Source organism: Schistocerca americana, chromosome 1 (assembly GCF_021461395.2).
Source record: "Schistocerca americana isolate TAMUIC-IGC-003095 chromosome 1, iqSchAmer2.1, whole genome shotgun sequence".
NCBI lineage: Eukaryota > Metazoa > Arthropoda > Insecta > Orthoptera > Acrididae > Schistocerca > Schistocerca americana.
Window position 1 is genome coordinate 139,150,991 of NC_060119.1, and position 20,150 is coordinate 139,171,140.

At 39.4% G+C, this 20,150-nt stretch overlaps 1 protein-coding gene across 2 annotated transcripts in view; it reads right to left on the reverse strand.

The window, feature by feature from the left end:
- LOC124550909 (1,5-anhydro-D-fructose reductase-like) overlaps positions 1-20,150 on the reverse strand; it is a 73,562-nt gene that overhangs the window by 20,690 nt on the left and 32,722 nt on the right. For both annotated transcript variants that reach the window (XM_047125711.1, XM_047125703.1), the window contains exon 5: positions 1,198-1,360. In XM_047125711.1, the coding sequence (XP_046981667.1) occupies positions 1,198-1,360 (163 nt within the window). The remainder of the gene's footprint in view (positions 1-1,197; positions 1,361-20,150) is intronic.

The window sequence follows — 20,150 nt, forward strand, 5'->3', positions numbered from 1 at the left end:
CAGTAACAGCAGTAAGGAACATCAAATCTGCATCAGCTGTCCAGCCTCTGATGTCCTTGGCAGCACCAATGCTGCACCCACCTGTGCCAATGGATGGGTGCCCTGCCTCAAGTTTCTTGGCAGATCTTCTCGGTAGTTTTCAAAATGAATGTCGGGTTGCAGATTGGTTGGCAACATCTCCCATATTCCACAGGCAACCCTATCAGCAGCACCGTAGCACAGCTCCAACATCTTCCCCCCCCCTATTGTGAACATCCTCACTATTTGCGATGACAGTGTGCAATTTTGGGGAGGGGAGGCAATGTAGTATTATCACCATCTCCACCAACTAAACCCAACATGTTGCTCACAGCTATGTGACAGATGACACTTTGTAATCTCTCATTAGTGTACGGCTGGCCTTCTACTGCTCGCTGTGTGCAATGAGGGGTGTCATGCATACACACCACTAAAGGATGTAAATCATCTGCACACATCTCTGATAGACCAGTGCATGGTTTTAAGCCACAATTTTGAGCTTGTCCCCAATCAATTTCATCTACAGAACATGAGTGTGGAGGACTGCAGTGGGGAACACTGCATCAAAGTAGCAAAATACTACTAAGCATTACTAACATTCAAAAACTTATATACATAAATTAGCATTCAAGACTGTTTCATTTTATTGAGTTAGCCCCTCTTCCCACTACAATCTATCATAGATTCTTATATGCGTGCCAGCCTGCCCTGACTTGCAAAGGTAACTTGATAATTCTAAGGTTCTCCATCTGTGAGCCACAATGTCTTTCCTATGTGTATGAAACGCTTATCTCATTCTATGAATGGTGCAGATTACCAGCTTTTGCTACCATGAGATTCATTTTATGGTGTGAATCTAAGAAATCAAGTAGATGACTCTTTTTAACTGTAGTCCAACTTCCCATTAGCAGTACACTGAATAGTCAGTCCTGTTCATCATATTAGCTGTCAGTTAAAAGGAAAGGAACTCCAACAAAGAAAAACACAATACTGAAAATAATACCAAACTATCATTCAATAATAAAGTAAGAATCGTTACCAACTTCTAGAAGTGACTAAGAACAGTATGATACCTTAAGGTGATTGCTGGCTTCTTCCCAAAGACAGAAATGTACATTGCTACAAAAATGTAAAAATTATGATGACATTTAGGAAACTCTTCATAAATCTTCAGCTTACCTTAAAGTTCTGCTTTATTCGCTCTGGACTGGTACTCTTTGGTATGACAACTATGTGTTGTTGCACAAGGTGCCTCAAGAGAATCTGGGCAGGTGTTCTTTCATGTGCATCTGCTATTTGCTGCACTGCTGGGTGACCCAGGAGATCAGGAAAATTTTCTGGGCTGCCACATATTTTAAAGTTAACAATGTTAGTTGTAATATGTGAATTATAGTTAAGCCTATTTAAAGTTATTAATTCTCAGATGACTAACATGCTGGTTCCAAAATCTAACATTTGTGACTGCATCAAGGGAAATTTCACTTCAGAAAACTATAAGATTATAAGACAGATATCTGAAGAAGAAAAAAAACTATCTTTTGTTAAGGATGGAAGGAGGATAACTTATTAACTTATAACAGAGGGGCAGCTCACTACTTAGATCACAGGTTGAGAGGAACCCGTCTCTAGCTGTCATTTAGATGAAGGCGTGGACTGGCAAGCCATTCTCTTCCGTCCCTTTGTAATTTGTTGTCACTTCAAAAATAACAGCAGTTTTCATTATATATCTTCATGCATAATTTTGTAACTGAGTAAACCAATTCTGAGGTCAGAGGAAGGCTAGGTCCTATAGCCTACAATAAGACAAGAAGAAGTAAAGTACAACTGTTACAACTGCTTTGGTTATTATTCTTGACTAAGGGTTTATTCTGTGATTTTCCTGAGATGAGACCAGCATTATTAGCTCTGGAAATAATCAATCTTATATATATTTCTCTACTTTACACAAACAAATTTCCTATGTATTGCTTGATCAAACTGCATATCAAATTTTTGTGTAGTTTATTGCTGGAATATGGAGAAAAATTGTGTCACGAAATTTTAACCCTTGATAGCTGATGCCAGTAGGAATCAAAATTACTAATGTTGTGTAATGGAAACTTGGCACCTCACACTCCGATTGTGCCCTGTCAACACATGACTGTGAATGCTTTGCCTGCCAGAGATCACAGTGTATCCAAGGCAGCCTGCACACTCAGTGGTAGTGCACCAGCCTTAAACTCTGGGGGCAAATCTGCTGGGGTCCCGACACATCCATTGTAGTTTCATGATAAGACAATGTACTGGAGACAAACCCATCAACAGCTGTTAGTCCATGTACAGAAAGTCTTTTACAAATTGTGTCGGCCCTGAAAAGGGCCTTTTTTGTAGCTAGGGCATTTTTTACTTAAAGCAGGTGCTGAAACTGGCGACCCTCTGACATGACAAAACCTTGGTAATGTCAAACAGTGTTTTGCCGAATTCTTTCAAAGATTCCTGGTATTGCTCTGATGTGATTGACGACACATTGACACCATTGACTCCTCTTCATTTCTAGGTGGTTCACATCTGGGAGGTGAACTAGAACCTAGAAGAATCCCGACAGGAAAAAGTCCGGTGGTGTGAGGTCTGGTGATCATGGGGGCCATGTCCTACGAGCACCCCTGCCAATTACCCAGCAGTTAAAAAGTTCATTTAAGTATCCACGCACAACACGAATGTTAAGTGCAGGTTCCCCATCGTGCTGCAATCACAGGCATAGCCATATGTCCAGGGGAACACTTTCCAGCAAGCCGGTTACAGTTTCTTGCAAAAAGTGAAGGTAATTTGCCCTGGTAAGTTGAGGAGGTAGACAGACAGGTCCAATAGATGGTCACCCACAATGCCTGCCCAAATGTTGAGCAAAATCATTCCTGATGTCCATGGACGTACGTGACGTGAGGATTTCCCCTTGCCCATTAATGAACATGTTGTGTTGTAAAGGCCACCCTGATGGAAAGTGCACTCGTTGGTAAACAACACAATGGCGGGCAAGTCGGGATCTCATGCAACATGTGACAGAAACCACCAGCAAAACCCTACCTTGTGTTCATAGTCTGCCACAGGATTTAGGTCTTGGACAGGGTGAAACTAAATGGACACTGGCCGTAATCCCTCAAAACCTCCCAGACCAACCGATGAGTGAACCCCCTGTCATGTCCAACTGCTTGAGTACTTGTCGTAGGTACTCCTTCGAAGTGCTTGAGAACAGACTCTTCAAATGCAGCATTACGTTGTGTTCGAGGTCCTCCAGCATCACCATGATATCCTACTAGCGAGCCTGTTTTGCCAAGTTGCTGGTGAATTACTGTAAACATTTCCAGGTATGGGTGGCATCTTGCTGGGTACCATCCGTCATACAACCGTCATGCTTCATGCACATGGCTGGCGGATAGTCCATTAACGAAAACCATATCTCATTGTTCTTCAAACAAATACTGTGGTGCCATGCTTACTGTACGGCTAAATTGCAGGTCATGTGTGTGGGCTCCGAAGTGAAACTTACATGTGAATGCCTCTGATGTGAGGTGGAGAGAAACAGCAAGTCCTATTCATGTAGAGGATTTGGTGGTCTGTTGCATTGCTGATATATTCATTCCTATTCATGTGTGTATTATGTTGGGGCACTGACAGGGCGGGGGACGTTTGTATGTGTGAATCGACAACCATAGTGCTGCCCATCAACCAACGAAGAGCAACAGGGATCCCATGGCCAATCAGAGTGTGTTGCGCCAAGTTACCGTAATTTAAAAATGGTGCAATATCGGCCTATACAACTTTAGCAATTTTGGTTCCTACTGGCATCAGCTATCCAAAGTAAAGAGGGACCCTTGCCTCTCATGGGCAAGTGCTCTACCAACTGAGCAACCCAAGCATGACTCATGACCTGTCCTCAGAGCTTTATGTCCACCAGTACCTCATCTCCCATCTTCCAAACTTCACACAAGCTCTCCTGCAAAATTTGCAGGACTAACACTCCTAGAAGAAAGGATATTGCAGAGAAATGGCTTAGCCATAACTCGGGGGTTGTTTACGGGATTCAATTTTCTTTCTGCATTGGAATCAAATATATGACTATAGTTAACAGAAGTCTTCTTCCTATTGGCAATGCACCGAACAGTCTGTCCCATTCAGTTAGATTAGCTGCCAGTTACCTACTAAAGGGGAAAAAGAAACTCCTATGAAGAAAAATGCAATGCTTAGCTTTTAAAGAAGAGAATAAGACTAAAGTAATTACAATGCTGTCTGACAATCATTCAATAATAAACTTGTTTCCAGAATGAAATTTCTGCTCTGCATTAGACTGTGCACTGATATGGAGACTTCCTGGATGAGTCGTGCTTGGGTAGCTCAGTTGGTAGAGCGCTTGCCCACAAAAGGCAAGGGTCTTGAGCTGAGTCTCAGGTTGGCACACAGTTTTAATCTATCAGAAAGTTTCTTATCAGCGGATATTCCACTGCACAGTGAATATTTCATTCTATAACACAAATGTGAGCAGCAGTTAGAATGCATACAGAATACAATAGTCCCATACTTTGGGAATGAGCATAGGGGGTGAAGATGCAGGAATCCCACATTGCCACTCATGGCAAGGTCCTACCAGAGGCAGTGTGCCCTTGCCTTCCACTGACCTGTTATGTAGTGTCAATTTTGTGCCTGCATCATGGAGATGATTGCAGTAAGTGCTTGTACAGTGTTTTTATGGGTGAAGGAAGTGAGAGGGTGAAATCTGGTGCCCGAAAATAGTTTACTCTTCTCAAAAAGCCCCAAGCGGGCCACTGAGCTTAACATCTCCATCCGATGGATGGATCACCACCAACAGTGTCACATGCCCCCACTTCATGAGACACTGTGGAGAGTTTTGGAATTTAATCCAGAACATTGGTGTGAAGACTGGCAATCAGAAACTTTATGCCAACACTTTTCCTCCTCTGGCCCACCAAATACTGGTGGTGAAAATTTCATCCACCACCAGGATTTGAGCGGGCTTTCCTCAGAGTTGAACACCACCACCTACGCATTAGTGACCCCAGTTACAGAAGCCGCTAGAAGGTACATAACAGTGAATAAATAACAAAAACTACAACCCCACAAATATTTGTATTGGAAGTATACCAGACTTATATATGAACAAGATAAACAAATAGTAAAGAAATTCACAATATTTTATATTCCAGTTGTCCAAGAAGGTACTTATTATAGCTTAGCTTATGGGAAATAAGGTACGACTGTAGTTTCAACTTCATGCAAATGTTAAGAACAAAGCAATCTTTCATAGTGGAATCACCCGTACAGAATTTCTTCTTTTTTTTCATTTACTTTCTATCATTTCATATTACAATGGCTTAAGAAACATATTTCCCTGTCAAATAATGGATGTCTTACTTAAATTTATGCAGTGTTGTTTTATGCATGAAATTCTGACTGTCCTCTTATTTTCTAGGAAGAAGTTAAAGACAGCAGCTAGCTCTCGGATAATGACATTCTCTTCAAAGTTGCTTCAGGATTTTTCACATAGTTGGTAATAATAAACACTTTACAAAAGTCAATATGTGATACACACACTAGTGCTTGAGTGTATACAGGAAACTGACAGACTGCTATGAATGTATGACAAATTCTGTTTATCATATGCACTTTCCCTTATATTTTATTTGCCTGTAATACACATCTTTTTCATTACTGCATGTAAATGACAAAATATAGAGTTCTGGAGGTGCTGTAACAAAAGTAAAGAGCAAATCTCTGACTTGGAAAATACCAATAGCTATTGCTCTAATTAGAAAACATCTTTAAGTTTTTTTCATCTATTCGCCCATCAGCACTTTACCTTCTGTTGGTCTGGCCTTAAATACTTGTTTATGTTCCATCCAAACTTCCATTATAGAGAAAACTTTTATTGGGACCTTTAGATTGAATTATGAGTTATAAATTTATAACCGCATGTAAAACTAAGATATGAAAACTTTTATTGGAAAAGTTTGCAATTCTTTTACAAAAACTTTCTTTTTTACCTTTGTGATCGACTTCATTCTTCTTTAGAAATTAAGATAAACTTTAACACAGAGATAGATCTGGAGACAAACAGCAAGAGAGAGAGAGAGAGAGAGAGAGAGAGAGAGAGAGAGAGAGAGAGAGACATGAATATGGAGTATTGAGTGACAGTATGTGCAACTCCAGCAAGTACTACTAGTGACCAACAGGACAGAGAGACCTGATGCATTTGCAAGCAACTGAAAATTATGAAAATAGGATATGCAAAAAGGGTATATTTGTATTGTCTTAAAAGCATTATCACCACTATTGGGGGGAAGGGAGTCAATTTGAAACAAACTGCAACAATGAAAACCATAATTGTTTGCACAATGAATGACAAGAAGTGAACATGAAGAATCATGAGTTAGATGTGGGTAGCAAATGACATTGCTTGGTTGTAATTTATTTTGCTTCGTGAATGAAGTTAGCTGGTATTTTCTTTCAGCAGAGCTGTTAGGTCCCTCCCTAACCACCATCTTGGAAGTCACACATAGAGGGGGGGGCACCCGAATACTTGTGAAAACCAAGATTATAAGTTTCATTGCTGCTTATTTCACTTGTAGCAATTTATGTTATGCTTTTAGGTCCCAATCTAACCACAACCTCTGAAATCATGACTTATTTTTAAAAAATACCAAATATTTGCGAGAACCAAGATCTTTTTTGATTGAGCGATTCTCAATGGCTATCATAAATTATCATCTGATTGGCTATGACCATAAGTTCAATTTGTGCACTTTCCTTCCAAGGTCAACCATCCTGTCACCGTACACATTTTTTCCAACTATGCAAGGATGGAGAAAAAGTAGCTACTTCCAACAGCAGCAGACTGGTAAATATGCATAATGGGATGGCTTTCAGAACCTTGACACTATTTCTCTGTCCTTCTGAAGGAAGGAAGAGGATGGTAATCCAGGAGCCCTGGTTAAGTAATACAGCACAATAGGTTGAATTAGAAGTAGAAACAAAATGATAGACCAAAGATTGGAACAAACAAAATGAAAAGATAGCAGAGACAGAGAGGGCCTGCAATAAGTGAGACAAGGCCTGAAGATGATTGTGAAATATTTGTGAAAAGAAAAAAAAAGACAGACAGAGATCCTTAAAAAAGTGTGAATGTAATGGCAAGATGGATACCACTATTGATATGTTGTACACTAAGCTGTAATAACAAAAACAATCAATTACTGACAAAATAATTTTGACACTATTCTGTAAGAAGGATGATTCAATTTCAGGTGCAGACATATATAACTCTCCCTCTCACACAGACATATTATTAATGACAAAATATGTAAGATGGGGCATATATTCTCTACCCATATGTGCTATGATTCTCACTTTGAATTTATCAATTAGTTGTGCAATGAAATTTTGCTCACATTACTAAGATTCTCCTTGTAATAACTTTTTGTCAATTTCATGAACACATCTTAAAAGTACATTTACATTCCCTATAAACTGCTTTAAAGAAGTTTTGCTCCATCTGCTTACCTGAGCAAATGTTTGGGCTTACATTTGAAGGAGTAAGGGAATGAAAGAACAAGCCCTATGAAACTAAAAATTAACTTTACCATGAAATTAAAAAAAGAAAAAAAGAAAAAAAAAAACCAGTAACCAAAATAAACACAATCTGTGCAAAAGTGCACATCCATGAATCAAAAACTGCTGCTGGGTTACATTCAGTACCATTTGCTCCACCTCACACTATTAACATGCTTAGATTTTTCTGAAAATGATGTTCTCAACATGTTTGTGATGTCACCCGTCGAGACTGACACACTCTTTGATGATGAACCTTCTGAAGTCATTTAGGGTGCAAAAAAGGTTCCTGCGATGATACACCACAAGTTACAACCCCATGCTTAATAGGATCATTCATGTCAGTAGATACTTCAGGCAATTACATTTGAATGATTCCTGCCGCGGGGGAAAAGGTTCGACAATACTGGCACTGTGTGCCTGTATATCTTTGCCTAAAAAGGTGAACCTGTCACCAAAGTGTTGGCTGTAGGGTTATACAATAGACAGGAGGCTCTTGTTCCAATACAGCACAGCCTTCAAATTATCCTCAAATGTGAAGAGAGGTGTACAATGTATGTACGTAACTGGCCCATCCATCTGCTGGACCTGAGGAACTGATACCTGAGATGTGCCCCTACAATCAGCTGATGCAAGACAAATCATACAGTCATCATCAGTAAAGAGAATCTGACACTGCTTGTCCACATTCAGTTTCAGATGGTCCCTTGTCAACCTATCTGAGTTGACACAGCCTTCCCAGCTGCCTCCAAAATGGCAGCAAACAGATCTTTTGTGTTTTCCTTGGGGTGCTTACTAGCCATTAGTTGCAGGTTGATCATCAACTGAGATAGTTGACAGCAGGCAACCTCTACAAGTAAAATCTCAAATGTTTTCTGTGTCTCAATAACCCCCAAACTTCAAATGATATCAATGTCGCAGGCACCAAATGCAACAGGAAGCTTCCCTTGCTTGCAAGCCTTGTTGCTATAAAGTGACAGAGCATGCATAGCCTAAGCTTGAAGTTACCCTTAGAAATACGATGACAGCCTAAACAGTGTATGCAAGCAGTGTCATCCCATTCATAATTGAACACAGCAGACACTACGGAATTGCACTGAGACTGTAGCTGGTCTTTCGCCTGTGTTACGCAGATGGCTGTGTATAGTGATTTCCTATGGTCAAAAGAATATTGACACAGAGATTTTGGAGCAAAATACACAAACTATGCAAGTCATGAGGCTGGTGCAAAACATGTTTTGAGCAATTCAGTTCATCACATGAAACTGCTGCTAGTTTTAAAACCTGTCCTATATACACTTCTACGTAGTTATTCAACATCATCACTCATTTACTTCAGTGAAGGATACAAATGATGTGAGTGAAGGTAGATTACAACATGGAGAGTTACAATGTCAAAACGATACTCCTTAAAATCAGAAAATAATTTTCTAGTCATGCTCTGTCCAATGGCATTATCCCCATACATGATGCAAATGTTTCTGGCTACTTCCACTGCTGTCACCCCTCTATAGATCTCAAACAGAAGAAAAGAATATGTCGGACATGTTCAGAGTTCTCCACTTGGCACTCCATTTTCTAGTGTCCACAGCTCGACTCTCTATCTCCAAATGGCAATATGTGAATTCAAATAGCAACAGTGAACTAAAAACAAAAAATGACAATTGATAAATAAACCCATAGCAACCAGAATACCAACATGCAAAACAAATACCTTATGAACTTATCCACGAACCTAATAATTGCTTCTTCTTTTTGCTTCTGACCATCTGCCTCTGCTTTTTCATTTTCTGACTTGTTAATTTCCCTGTTTGTAACATTCAATGTAACAGATTCTAGTTTCCTGCATTTCATTTCATTGTTACTTTTGATCTTATTCTATCCCTTTATGCCCCAATTTACTGGAGGTTAATATGTGACTTGCATGTATTACAATTTAGAAAAAACTCCTTGCAAGTTTTCTGTGTAGAGGAATCCCAGCCTATAAAAGTTATGGGTTATTTTGTCTTATTTTTGTGTCCACTGGTCTGCTACTACCTGATAAGCAGACATTCCTTTATTTGATCATTGTTAAGTTCAAAGTGTTTCTTTTTTTTAGTGGACATTTATTCATTTCTGAAATACTGTTTGATACATTGGGCAAGAAGTAACATTTTTGTTGCAATGCCAAGAACATTTATAATGGATTGAGTATATGAGCAAATGTTTAGCGACAAAAACTACAAAATTACAAGGAGATAGACTTGTTGATGAGTACTTAGCTTCAGAAAGTGAAATCCCCTATGAAATGTTTGAAATGATAAAAAATTAATCCTCAGAACTTGCAACTTCCTTCCTTATGGAGGAGAGAGGGGAGTATTAGAAATGGTGGAATGAGGGACTGGTCAGTCAGCCTCCAGGTTAAGAGACTCCCTACCATCCAACATTCTCCACATTATACTCCATTCCTTTCTGAGGAAGGAACATCCAACTTCCAAAACTTAGGTACATTCTTTTTTAAGTTTTTCTTTTGACAAGTATCTGGTATTTCAACTACTGAGGGTAAATCTGATTTAATCTGACAGCATTTCACTACCCTTGTTATACCAGGATAGATTGCTATGAATCAAATAGAAGAGTTATTGAGTCGCAGACAGAAACAATGAAAAGACTGCTAAACATTTACGCTTCAAACAATGATGGACTGCAAATCAATGTCTCTTCTGTGTGGTGAGTAGCAATCCACCCTTTTCACTTATATTGTTGTTATTCTGTATCCTTTTCATTTATATTGTTGTTATTTCACCCAGGACTTCCTTCATTACCCTTGTTTCACTTTTGTTCATGTTTAGCTCATAAACTCTTTTTAAGCCACTATCCAGTGCATTCAACAGCTCTTCTAAGCTCTTTGCCATCTCTGACAGAATTACAGTGTCATGCAAACTGCAAAGTTTTTATTTCTCCTCCCTGAACTTTAATTCCCTTTTCAAATTTCTCCTCTGTTTTCTTCACAGTTTCCTCAATGTAATGAGTGAAATAATATTGGAGACAGTCAACAAACCTGCCTCACTCCTTTCTCAACTATCGCTTACTTTTTATGTCCTTCAATTCTTACAGCTAGAGTCTGAATTTTAATGATAAATCATACTTTTTTCCTGGACTTTAGGATTTTGTAAAGTAGAAAAAATTATTTTTATTGTGCATGTTAAGTCATATTTACACCTTTTTCAGTTAACAGGTCATATTTTAGTCAACTTCAGCAATAATAGGTCTTATTGGGGCCAACTTTTGCCAAAAATGCATGTATTTGTCATACCTTTAAACACATAAAATAAAAACATAAAAATGTTGCCCACATGACAATATTTCAACAAAGGTGGCTTCCAACATAATAAACACTGCACATGACATAGCACTATTTAGTTTGCATGCAAACTGTACATCTACATCTACACTCTGCAAAACCACTGTGAAATGCATCACAAAGGGTACGTCCCTTTGTACCAGTTATTGGCATTTCTTCAAGTTCCATTCAAGTATGAAGTGCGGGAAGAATGACTGCTCCGATGCCTCCGTGTATGCTGCAATTATTCTACTCTTATCTGCAAAATCTCTATATGAGTGATATGTATGGAGGTTGTAGTACATCTCCAGAGTAATCATTTAAAGACAGTTCTTGAAAATTTGTTAGTAGACTTTCTTAAGATAGCTGTCTGTCTTCAAGAGTCTGCCAGTTCAGTCCCTTCAGTATCTCTGTCACACTCTCCCACAGATTAAAAAAACTGTGACCATTTGTGCTGCCCTTCCCTGTATATGTTCAATATGACCTATTAGTCCTATCTGGTGTGGGTCCCACACATTTGAGCAATATTCTAGGATTGGTTGCATGAGTAAGTGATCTCTTTTCTAGACTGACTGCTCTTCCCCAGTATTTTACCAATAAACCAAAACTCTACCACCTGCTTTACCCGCAACTGAACCTATGTGATCATTCCATTTTCTATACCTACAAAGTGTTATGCCCAGGTAATTGTATGAGTCACCCAATGCCAACTGAGACTCGTTGATATTATAGTCATATAATTTTACACTTTTGACCATTTAAAGTAAGTTGCCAATCTTTGGACCTCTTTGAAATGTTATCAAGATTTGACTGAATAATTATGCAGCTTCTTTCAGACAATACTTCATTACAGATGACTGCATCACCTGCAAAAAGACTGAGACAACTACTATTATTGTCTGCAAGGTCATTAATATACAACGTGAACAGCAAGTGTCCCAAGTGACTTCTACATCTGATGATGACACTCATGTTGCGCCCTCCCTACCAAAAAGCCCTCAGTCCAGTCACAAATTTCACTTGACATCACATAAGATCATACTTTTGACAATAAGCATAGGTGTAGTGCTGAGTCAAATGATTTTCAGAAATCAAGAAATATTGCATCCATGCTGGTTGGGGTTGAGGAGGTCACTCTATTCAAGATATCTAATTATGTTTGAGCTCATAATGTATTCTAAGATTCTACAACAAATTCAACAAATTGATATCAACGTATTGGGAGGTAGTTTTGTAGATCACTTCTACTACCCTTGTGTGGATGGGTGTGATCTGTGCTTTTTTCCAATAACTGGACACAGTGTTTTGTTTCAGGGTTCAATGATAGATTATAGCTAGAAGAGGAGCTAACTCAGCTACAAATTCAATATAGAATCTGATCAGGATTCCACTGGAGCTTTGTTACATTTTAACCATTTCAGCTGTTTCTCAACACCACTGACACTAATACTTATTTCACTCATCTTTTCAGTGGTATATTGGGGCAGTTCCCCTGGGTTTTCCTTTGTAAATGAATATTTGAAAACAGAGTTAAGCATTTCAGCTTTTGCTAGGGACTGGACACAAACTTTGGTGCTACTAACAGCCTTTACATACGATCAAAATTTCTTTGGGTTTTGTGAAATATCATTTGAGAATATGCTGCAATGGTAGTCATTGAAGGCATCACACACTGCCCCTCTTGACAGCCAAATGTGTTTCATTCAGCATCTCTTTTTCTATAGCCCTACACTTTGTTTTCCACATATTAAGCAACAATCCGGTCTGGCTCGACATGCTGAAAGTAAAGTGCTGCTACAGCATAAAGTAGCTATGGTTTGTTTGTGATTTAGGAGGAAAGTTCTTCAACACTAATGGGGAAATATTATTTTTTAAACTATGTAAGCTAGTGCAGAAAGGCACTTTACTGTGCAACAACACTGTAATTCCACCAAACACAACAGCTGTTTGAAGAGTACTGAAAATGACGGCAGATAAACTCTATTATTTGAGCAGACAGGTTCATCTTCAACCATACAATCATTCTTCAAGGACTTGTGTCAGATGCTGTCATGCAGCATCCCATTGGAAAAGCCAAAGCATCCAGACTTTAGACAGTTCCCAGAGAAGGACACAGCACATCCTATTCCAGTCTAATCTACATTGAGAAAGAACTACTTATTATGTGATACAAGGAGGTTCTCAAGAAAACATGATTTAGTGTCACTGAACAAAAGGTCTGGGTGTCAATAGATGAAACAACCGATGTGGGGGACCGATGACCGTCACAGTATGGTCCCTTTAACCCCCACCAACCAACCAACCAATGTGGGTGAGTGTTGGGTTAAAAATCTCGTTGCTGGTGTTCTAAAAGTTGATGGGCCTGGAGAAATGTTCCTGCGTGAATCTCTCTTGAGAGTAAACAACTTGACAATTGCCATTTTGTTTGACAAGTGTACGAAGTTACTGTGAGCAGATGGTGTGAAGAGAGGCAATGTTCTGCTGCTATTGAGAGATGATGTCTCAAACATGCTAGTGCAGCCAAGGGGCTGTAGATTCTGTACCCCGTTAAGGTGTATGTCACTTGCCTTGCACTTGCGTTACAGAGATTTTCAGAAGAGTTGCTACCAGGTCATCCTGATATGAACAAATTAATTTCCTGTGGCACAAAAATCCATGTGAAAGCTCTGCCAAGGGTGTAGAAATTGAAGGAACAACAAGCAAATTCACTGCCTCTGCCCCCCACCCACCCAGTCTTTCCATACATGTGGGGTTCTTTGCTTAATGTTACTGAGTATTACTGCACCAATTACATCAAAATGAAAACTATGTTTTGTGAGCTTGACACTGATGAATCAAGTGCTATCAAAACTGTGAAAGATGACATTATATATAACTTGTCTGGAACCTAGTCACACGTCAACACCAACTTTTCGGTGGTATCAAAAGCCATCACATAACTGGATGCTGATAGTATTCAACTGTGTGACACAATGGATATTGTGCAACATGTTCAGAGTGAGTTGGATCAAGCTCATCGTCATGTCACTGAAAAACTGAACAACAAATTGTGAAGTCTTCTCCAGCAGAATTCTGGATACATACAACATTTGAAGACAATGGACCAGAGCTGGCCTGTGCTGACTTCATCACCTTCAAATACACTCCTGTGACATCCTGTGATGTGGAGAGGAGCTTTTACGGGTACAAAACTATCCTCAGTAACCACTGTGGATCTTTGAAAATGGAAAACCTGAAAATTTGCTTTGTGTTCCTGTGCAACTCTTCAGAAACTGAAGATTGACAGGAATACTCTGAACAAGTGGTATGCAGTACTAAAAACACAGTTCTATTGTTTGGATAGGTATTATTGTTTTCACTGTACTTTAAAAAATAAGTGCCAGTTAGTTTTCAAAAAGTGCAAAAAGTAAGTACTATACTCACAGTTTGTTCAAACGTGAATTTTGCATTAGAATATATATAAAGAAATTAACAAGAATGTTGCTATAAATAAAAATTTGCTTTTCTTCAATGTGTCTTCTAGAATAAGCCATAAGCTCAATATTGCCTATGTAATTCTACATTTCTCCACAACGCTACTGATCTTCTCCAAAGACAACTTCTATGTGTTTTTGCATTCTACTTTAAATAATTCAAGTCAGTATTTTGTAACCATGACTTATTAAAATAATGGTTTGTAGCCTTCACATCTGTCAGCACATGCCTTCTTTGGAACTGGAATGATTACATTCTTCTTGAATGCTGGGGGTATTTTGGCTGACTCATGTTTCTTGCATCCCAGGTGGAATAATTTGGTCATGGATGGCTCTCCTGAGAATCTCAATAGTTCTGAGGTAATGTTGTCAACTCCAGGTGACTTGTTTCCACTCATGTCTTCCAGAGCTTTGTCAAACTCTTCTCACAGTATTGTATCTCCTATCTCATCTTCACCTACTTCACTTCCCCTTTCTATAATATTGTCCTTAAGTTTGTTCCTTTTAGATAGAGTCTTTATATATTCCATCCACCTTTCAGCTTTCCTTTCTTTTCTTAGCACGTTTTACCATCTGAGCTCCTGATGTTCATATAGCCAATTCTCTGTTCTCCAGAGGTCTCTTTAATTTTCCTATAGGCAGCATCTATCTTTCTCCTAATTATGCATCATTCTACAGCTTTGAATTTGTCCTCTAGGCATTCGTATTGAGTCATTTTGAACTTTCTGTCAATGTCATTTACAGATGTCTGTATTCCCCTTTGTCTGCTCCATTTGCTGAATTTTTATAATTTCTCTTTTCATCCATGAACCATGGACCTTGCCGTTGGTGGGGAGGCTTGCGTGCCTCAGCGATACAGATAGCCGTACCGTAGGTGCAACCACAACGGAGGGGTATCTGTTGAGAGGCCAGACAAACGTGTGGTTCCTGAAGAGGGGCAGCAGCCTTTTCAGTAGTTGCAAGGGCAACAGTCTGGATGATTGACTGATCTGGCCTTGTAACAATAACCAAAACGGCCTTGCTGTGCTGGTACTGCGAACGGCTGAAAGCAAGGGGAAACTACAGCTGTAATTTTTCCCGAGGGCATGCAGCTTTACTGTATGATTACATGATGATGGCGTCCTCTTGGGTAAAATATTCCGGAGGTAAAATAATCCCCCATTCGGATCTCCGGGCGGGGACTACTCAAGAGGATGTCGTTATCAGGAGAAAGAAAACTGGCGTTCTACGGATCGGAGCGTAGAATGTCAGATCCCTTAATCGGGCAGGTAGGTTAGAAAATTTAAAAAGGGAAATGGATAGGTTGAAGTTAGATATAGTGGGAATTAGTGAAGTTCGGTGGCAGGAGGAACAAGACTTTTGGTCAGGTGAATACAGGGTTATAAACACAAAATCAAATAGGGGTAATGCAGGAGTAGGTTTAATAATGAATAGGAAAATAGGAATGCGGGTAAGCTACTACAAACAGCATAGTGAACGCATTATTGTGGCCAAGATAGATACGAAGCCCACACTTACTACAGTAGTTCAAGTTTATATGCCAACTAGCTCTGCAGATGACGAAGAAATTGAAGAAATGTATGATGAAATAAAAGAAATTATTCAGATTGTGAAGGGAGACGAAAATTTAATAGTCATGGGTGACTGGAATTCGAGTGTAGGAAAAGGGAGAGAAGGAAACATAGTAGGTGAATATGGATTGGGGGACAGAAATGAAAGAGGAAGCCGCCTGGTAGAATTTTGCACAGAGCACAACATAATCATAACTAACACTTGGTTTAAGAATCATGAAAGAAGATTGTATACATGGAAGAACCCTGGAGATACTAAAAGGTATCAGATAGATTATATAATGGTAAGACAGAGATTTAGGAACCAGGTTTTAAATTGTAAGACATTTCCAGGGGCAGATGTGGACTCTGACCACAATCTATTGGTTATGACCTGTAGATTAAAACTGAAGAAACTGCAAAAAGGTGGAAATTTAAGGAGATGGGACCTGGATAAACTAAAAGAACCAGAGGTTGTACAGAGATTCAGGGAGAGCATAAGGGAGCAATTGACAGGAATGGGGGAAATAAATACAGTAGAAGAAGAATGGGTAGCTTTGAGGGATGAAGTAGTGAAGGCAGCAGAGGATCAAGTAGGTAAAAAGACGAGGGCTAGTAGAAATCCTTGGGTAACAGAAGAAATATTGAATTTAATTGATGAAAGGAGAAAATATAAAAATGCAGTAAGTGAAACAGGCAAAAAGGAATACAAACGTCTCAAAAATGAGATCGACAGGAAGTGCAAAATGGCTAAGCAGGGATGGCTAGAGGACAAATGTAAGGATGTAGAGGCCTATCTCACTAGGGGTAAGATAGATACCGCCTACAGGAAAATTAAAGAGACCTTTGGAGATAAGAGAACGACTTGTATGAATATCAAGAGCTCAGATGGAAACCCAGTTCTAAGCAAAGAAGGGAAAGCAGAAAGGTGGAAGGAGTATATATGATGATGATGATGATGTTTGGTTTGTGGGGCGCGCAACTGCGTGGTCATCAGCGCCCGTACAATTATCCAATCTTTGCTCAGTCCAATTTCGCCACTTTCCTGGATGATGATGAAATGATGAGGACAACACAAACACCCAGTCATCTCGAGGCAGGTGAAAATCCCTGACCCCGCCGGGAATCGAACCCGGGACCCCGTGCTCGGGAAGCGAGAACGCTACCGCGAGACCACGAGCGGCGGACAAGGAGTATATAGAGGGTCTATACAAGGGCGATGTACTTGAGGACAATATTATGGAAATGGAAGAGGATGTAGATGAAGATGAAATGGGAGATACGATACTGCGTGAAGAGTTTGACAGAGCACTGAAAGACCTGAGTCGAAACAAGGCCCCCGGAGTAGACAATATTCCATTGGAACTACTGACGGCCGTGGGAGAGCCAGTCCTGACAAAACTCTACCATCTGGTGAGCAAGATGTATGAAACAGGCGAAATACCCTCAGACTTCAAGAAGAATATAATAATTCCAGTCCCAAAGAAAGCAGGTGTTGACAGATGTGAAAATTACCGAACTATCAGCTTAATAAGTCACAGCTGCAAAATACTAACACGAATTCTTTACAGACGAATGGAAAAACTAGTAGAAGCCAACCTCGGGGAAGATCAGTTTGGATTCCGTAGAAACACTGGAACACGTGAGGCAATACTGACCTTACGACTTATCTTAGAAGAAAGATTAAGGAAAGGCAAACCTACGTTTCTAGCATTTGTAGACTTAGAGAAAGCTTTTGACAATGTTGACTGGAATACTCTCTTTCAAATTCTAAAGGTGGCAGGGGTAAGATACAGGGAGCGAAAGGCTATTTACAATTTGTAAAGAAACCAGATGGCAGTTATAAGAGTCAAGGGACATGAAAGGGAAGCAGTGGTTGGGAAGGGAGTAAGACAGGGTTGTAGCCTGTCCCCGATGTTGTTCAATCTGTATATTGAGCAAGCAGTAAAGGAAACAAAAGAAAAATTCGGAGTAGGTATTAAAATTCATGGAGAAGAAATAAAAACTTTGAGGTTCGCCGATGACATTGTAATTCTGTCAGAGACAGCAAAGGACTTGGAAGAGCAGTTGAATGGAATGGACAGTGTCTTGAAAGGAGGATATAAGATGAATATCAACAAAAGCAAAACAAGGATAATGGAATGTAGTCTAATTAAGTCGGGTGATGCTGAGGGAATTAGATTAGGAAATGAGGCACTTAAAGTAGTAAAGGAGTTTTGCTATTTGGGGAGCAAAATAACTGATGATGGTAGAAGTAGAGAGGATATAAAATGTAGGCTGGCAATGGCAAGGAAAGCGTTTCTGAAGAAGAGAAATTTGTTAACATCCAGTATTGATTTAAGTGTCAGGAAGTCATTTCTGAAAGTATTCGTATGGAGTGTAGCCATGTATGGAAGTGAAACATGGACGATAAATAGTTTGGATAAGAAGAGAATAGAAGCTTTCGAAATGTGGTGCTACAGAAGAATGCTGAAGATTAGATGGGTAGATCACATAACTAATGAGGAAGTATTGAATAGGATTGGGGAGAAGAGAAGTTTGTGGCACAACTTGACCAGAAGAAGGGATCGGTTGGTAGGACATGTTCTGAGGCATCAAGGGATCACCAATTTAGTATTGGAGGGCAGCGTGGAGGGTAAAAATCGTAGGGGGAGACCAAGAGATGAATACACTAAGCAGATTCAGAAGGATGTAGGTTGCAGTAGGTACTGGGAGATGAAAAAGCTTGCACAGGATAGAGTAGCATGGAGAGCTGCATCAAACCAGTCTCAGGACTGAAGACCACAACAACAACAACTTTTCATCAGTTTAATGCAGTATGTACTATATTGCCCAAGGATTTCTACTACACTTTGTCTTCCGCATTTCATCTTTCAGAGCAACTCATTCATGTTCTGTTGTATGTTTTTCTCCTGTTCTGTTAAATGATCTTTCACAGAAGCCAAAGAAATTCTGATTATATGTAAAGGCTGTTAATGGCACCAAAGTTAGTGTCCAGTCGATTGTGAATGAGAAAGAAACTGAAACTGAGAGTAGCAAAACAAAAGCTGAAATGCTTAACTCTGTTTTCAAATTTTTCATTACAAAAGAAAACCCAGGAGAATTGCCCCAATTTGTCCTTCTGCCACTAAAAAGTTTAATTAAATAAGTATAAGTGGTGTTGAGAAACAGCTGAAATCATTGAAATTTAATAAAGCTCCAGGGCCCGATGGAATCCCTGTCAGCTTCTATAATGAATTTGAAGTGAGTTAACCCCACTTCTAACCACAATCTACCATCGATTTCTGGAACAAAAAGCCATGCCCAGTTCTTGTGAAAAGGCACAGGTCACACCCATCTATAAGAAGGGTAGTAGAAGTGATCCACAAAACTAGTGTCCAGTATCCTTGACATCGATTTGTTGTAGAATCTTAGAACATATTCTGAGCTCAAACATAATGAGGTATCTTGAACAGAATGACCTCCTCAATCCTAACTAACATTTATTTCGAAAACGTCGATCATGTGTGCTTTTCTCACGACATACTGAAAACTTCGGATCAAGGTGATCATGTAGATGCTATATTTCTTGATTTCTGAAAATGATTTGACTCAGTACCACACCTATGCTTATTCTCAAAAGTGCAATCATATGGGGTTTTGAGAAATTTATGACTCAATTGGGGACTTTTTGATAGGGAGGATGCAGCATGTTATCTTGGATGAAGAATCCTCATCAGATGTAGAAGTAACTTCAGGTGTGCCCCAGGAAGTTTGTTGGGACCCTTGCTGTATATGTCATATATTAATGGCCTTGCAGATAATATTAATGGTAAAATCAGGATTTTTTGCAAATGATACAGTTATCTATAATGAAGTACAATCTGAAAAAAGCTGCACAAATATTCAGTCAGATCTTGATAAGACTTCAAAGTGCTGTAGAGATTGCCAACTCACTTTAAATGTTTGGAAGTGTAAAATTATGCACTTCGCAAAACAAAAAGATGTAGTATCCTATGACTACAGTACCAAGCCAACTCATAAAAATACCTTTGTAGGTACAGGTATATGAAATGGAATGATCACATAGGTTCAGTCATGGGTAGAAGCAGGTGGTAGACTTTGGTTTATTGGTAGAGCATTGGGGAACTGCAATCAGTTTACTAAGAGATTGCTTATGAATCACTTGAGTGACCAGTTCTAGAATATTGC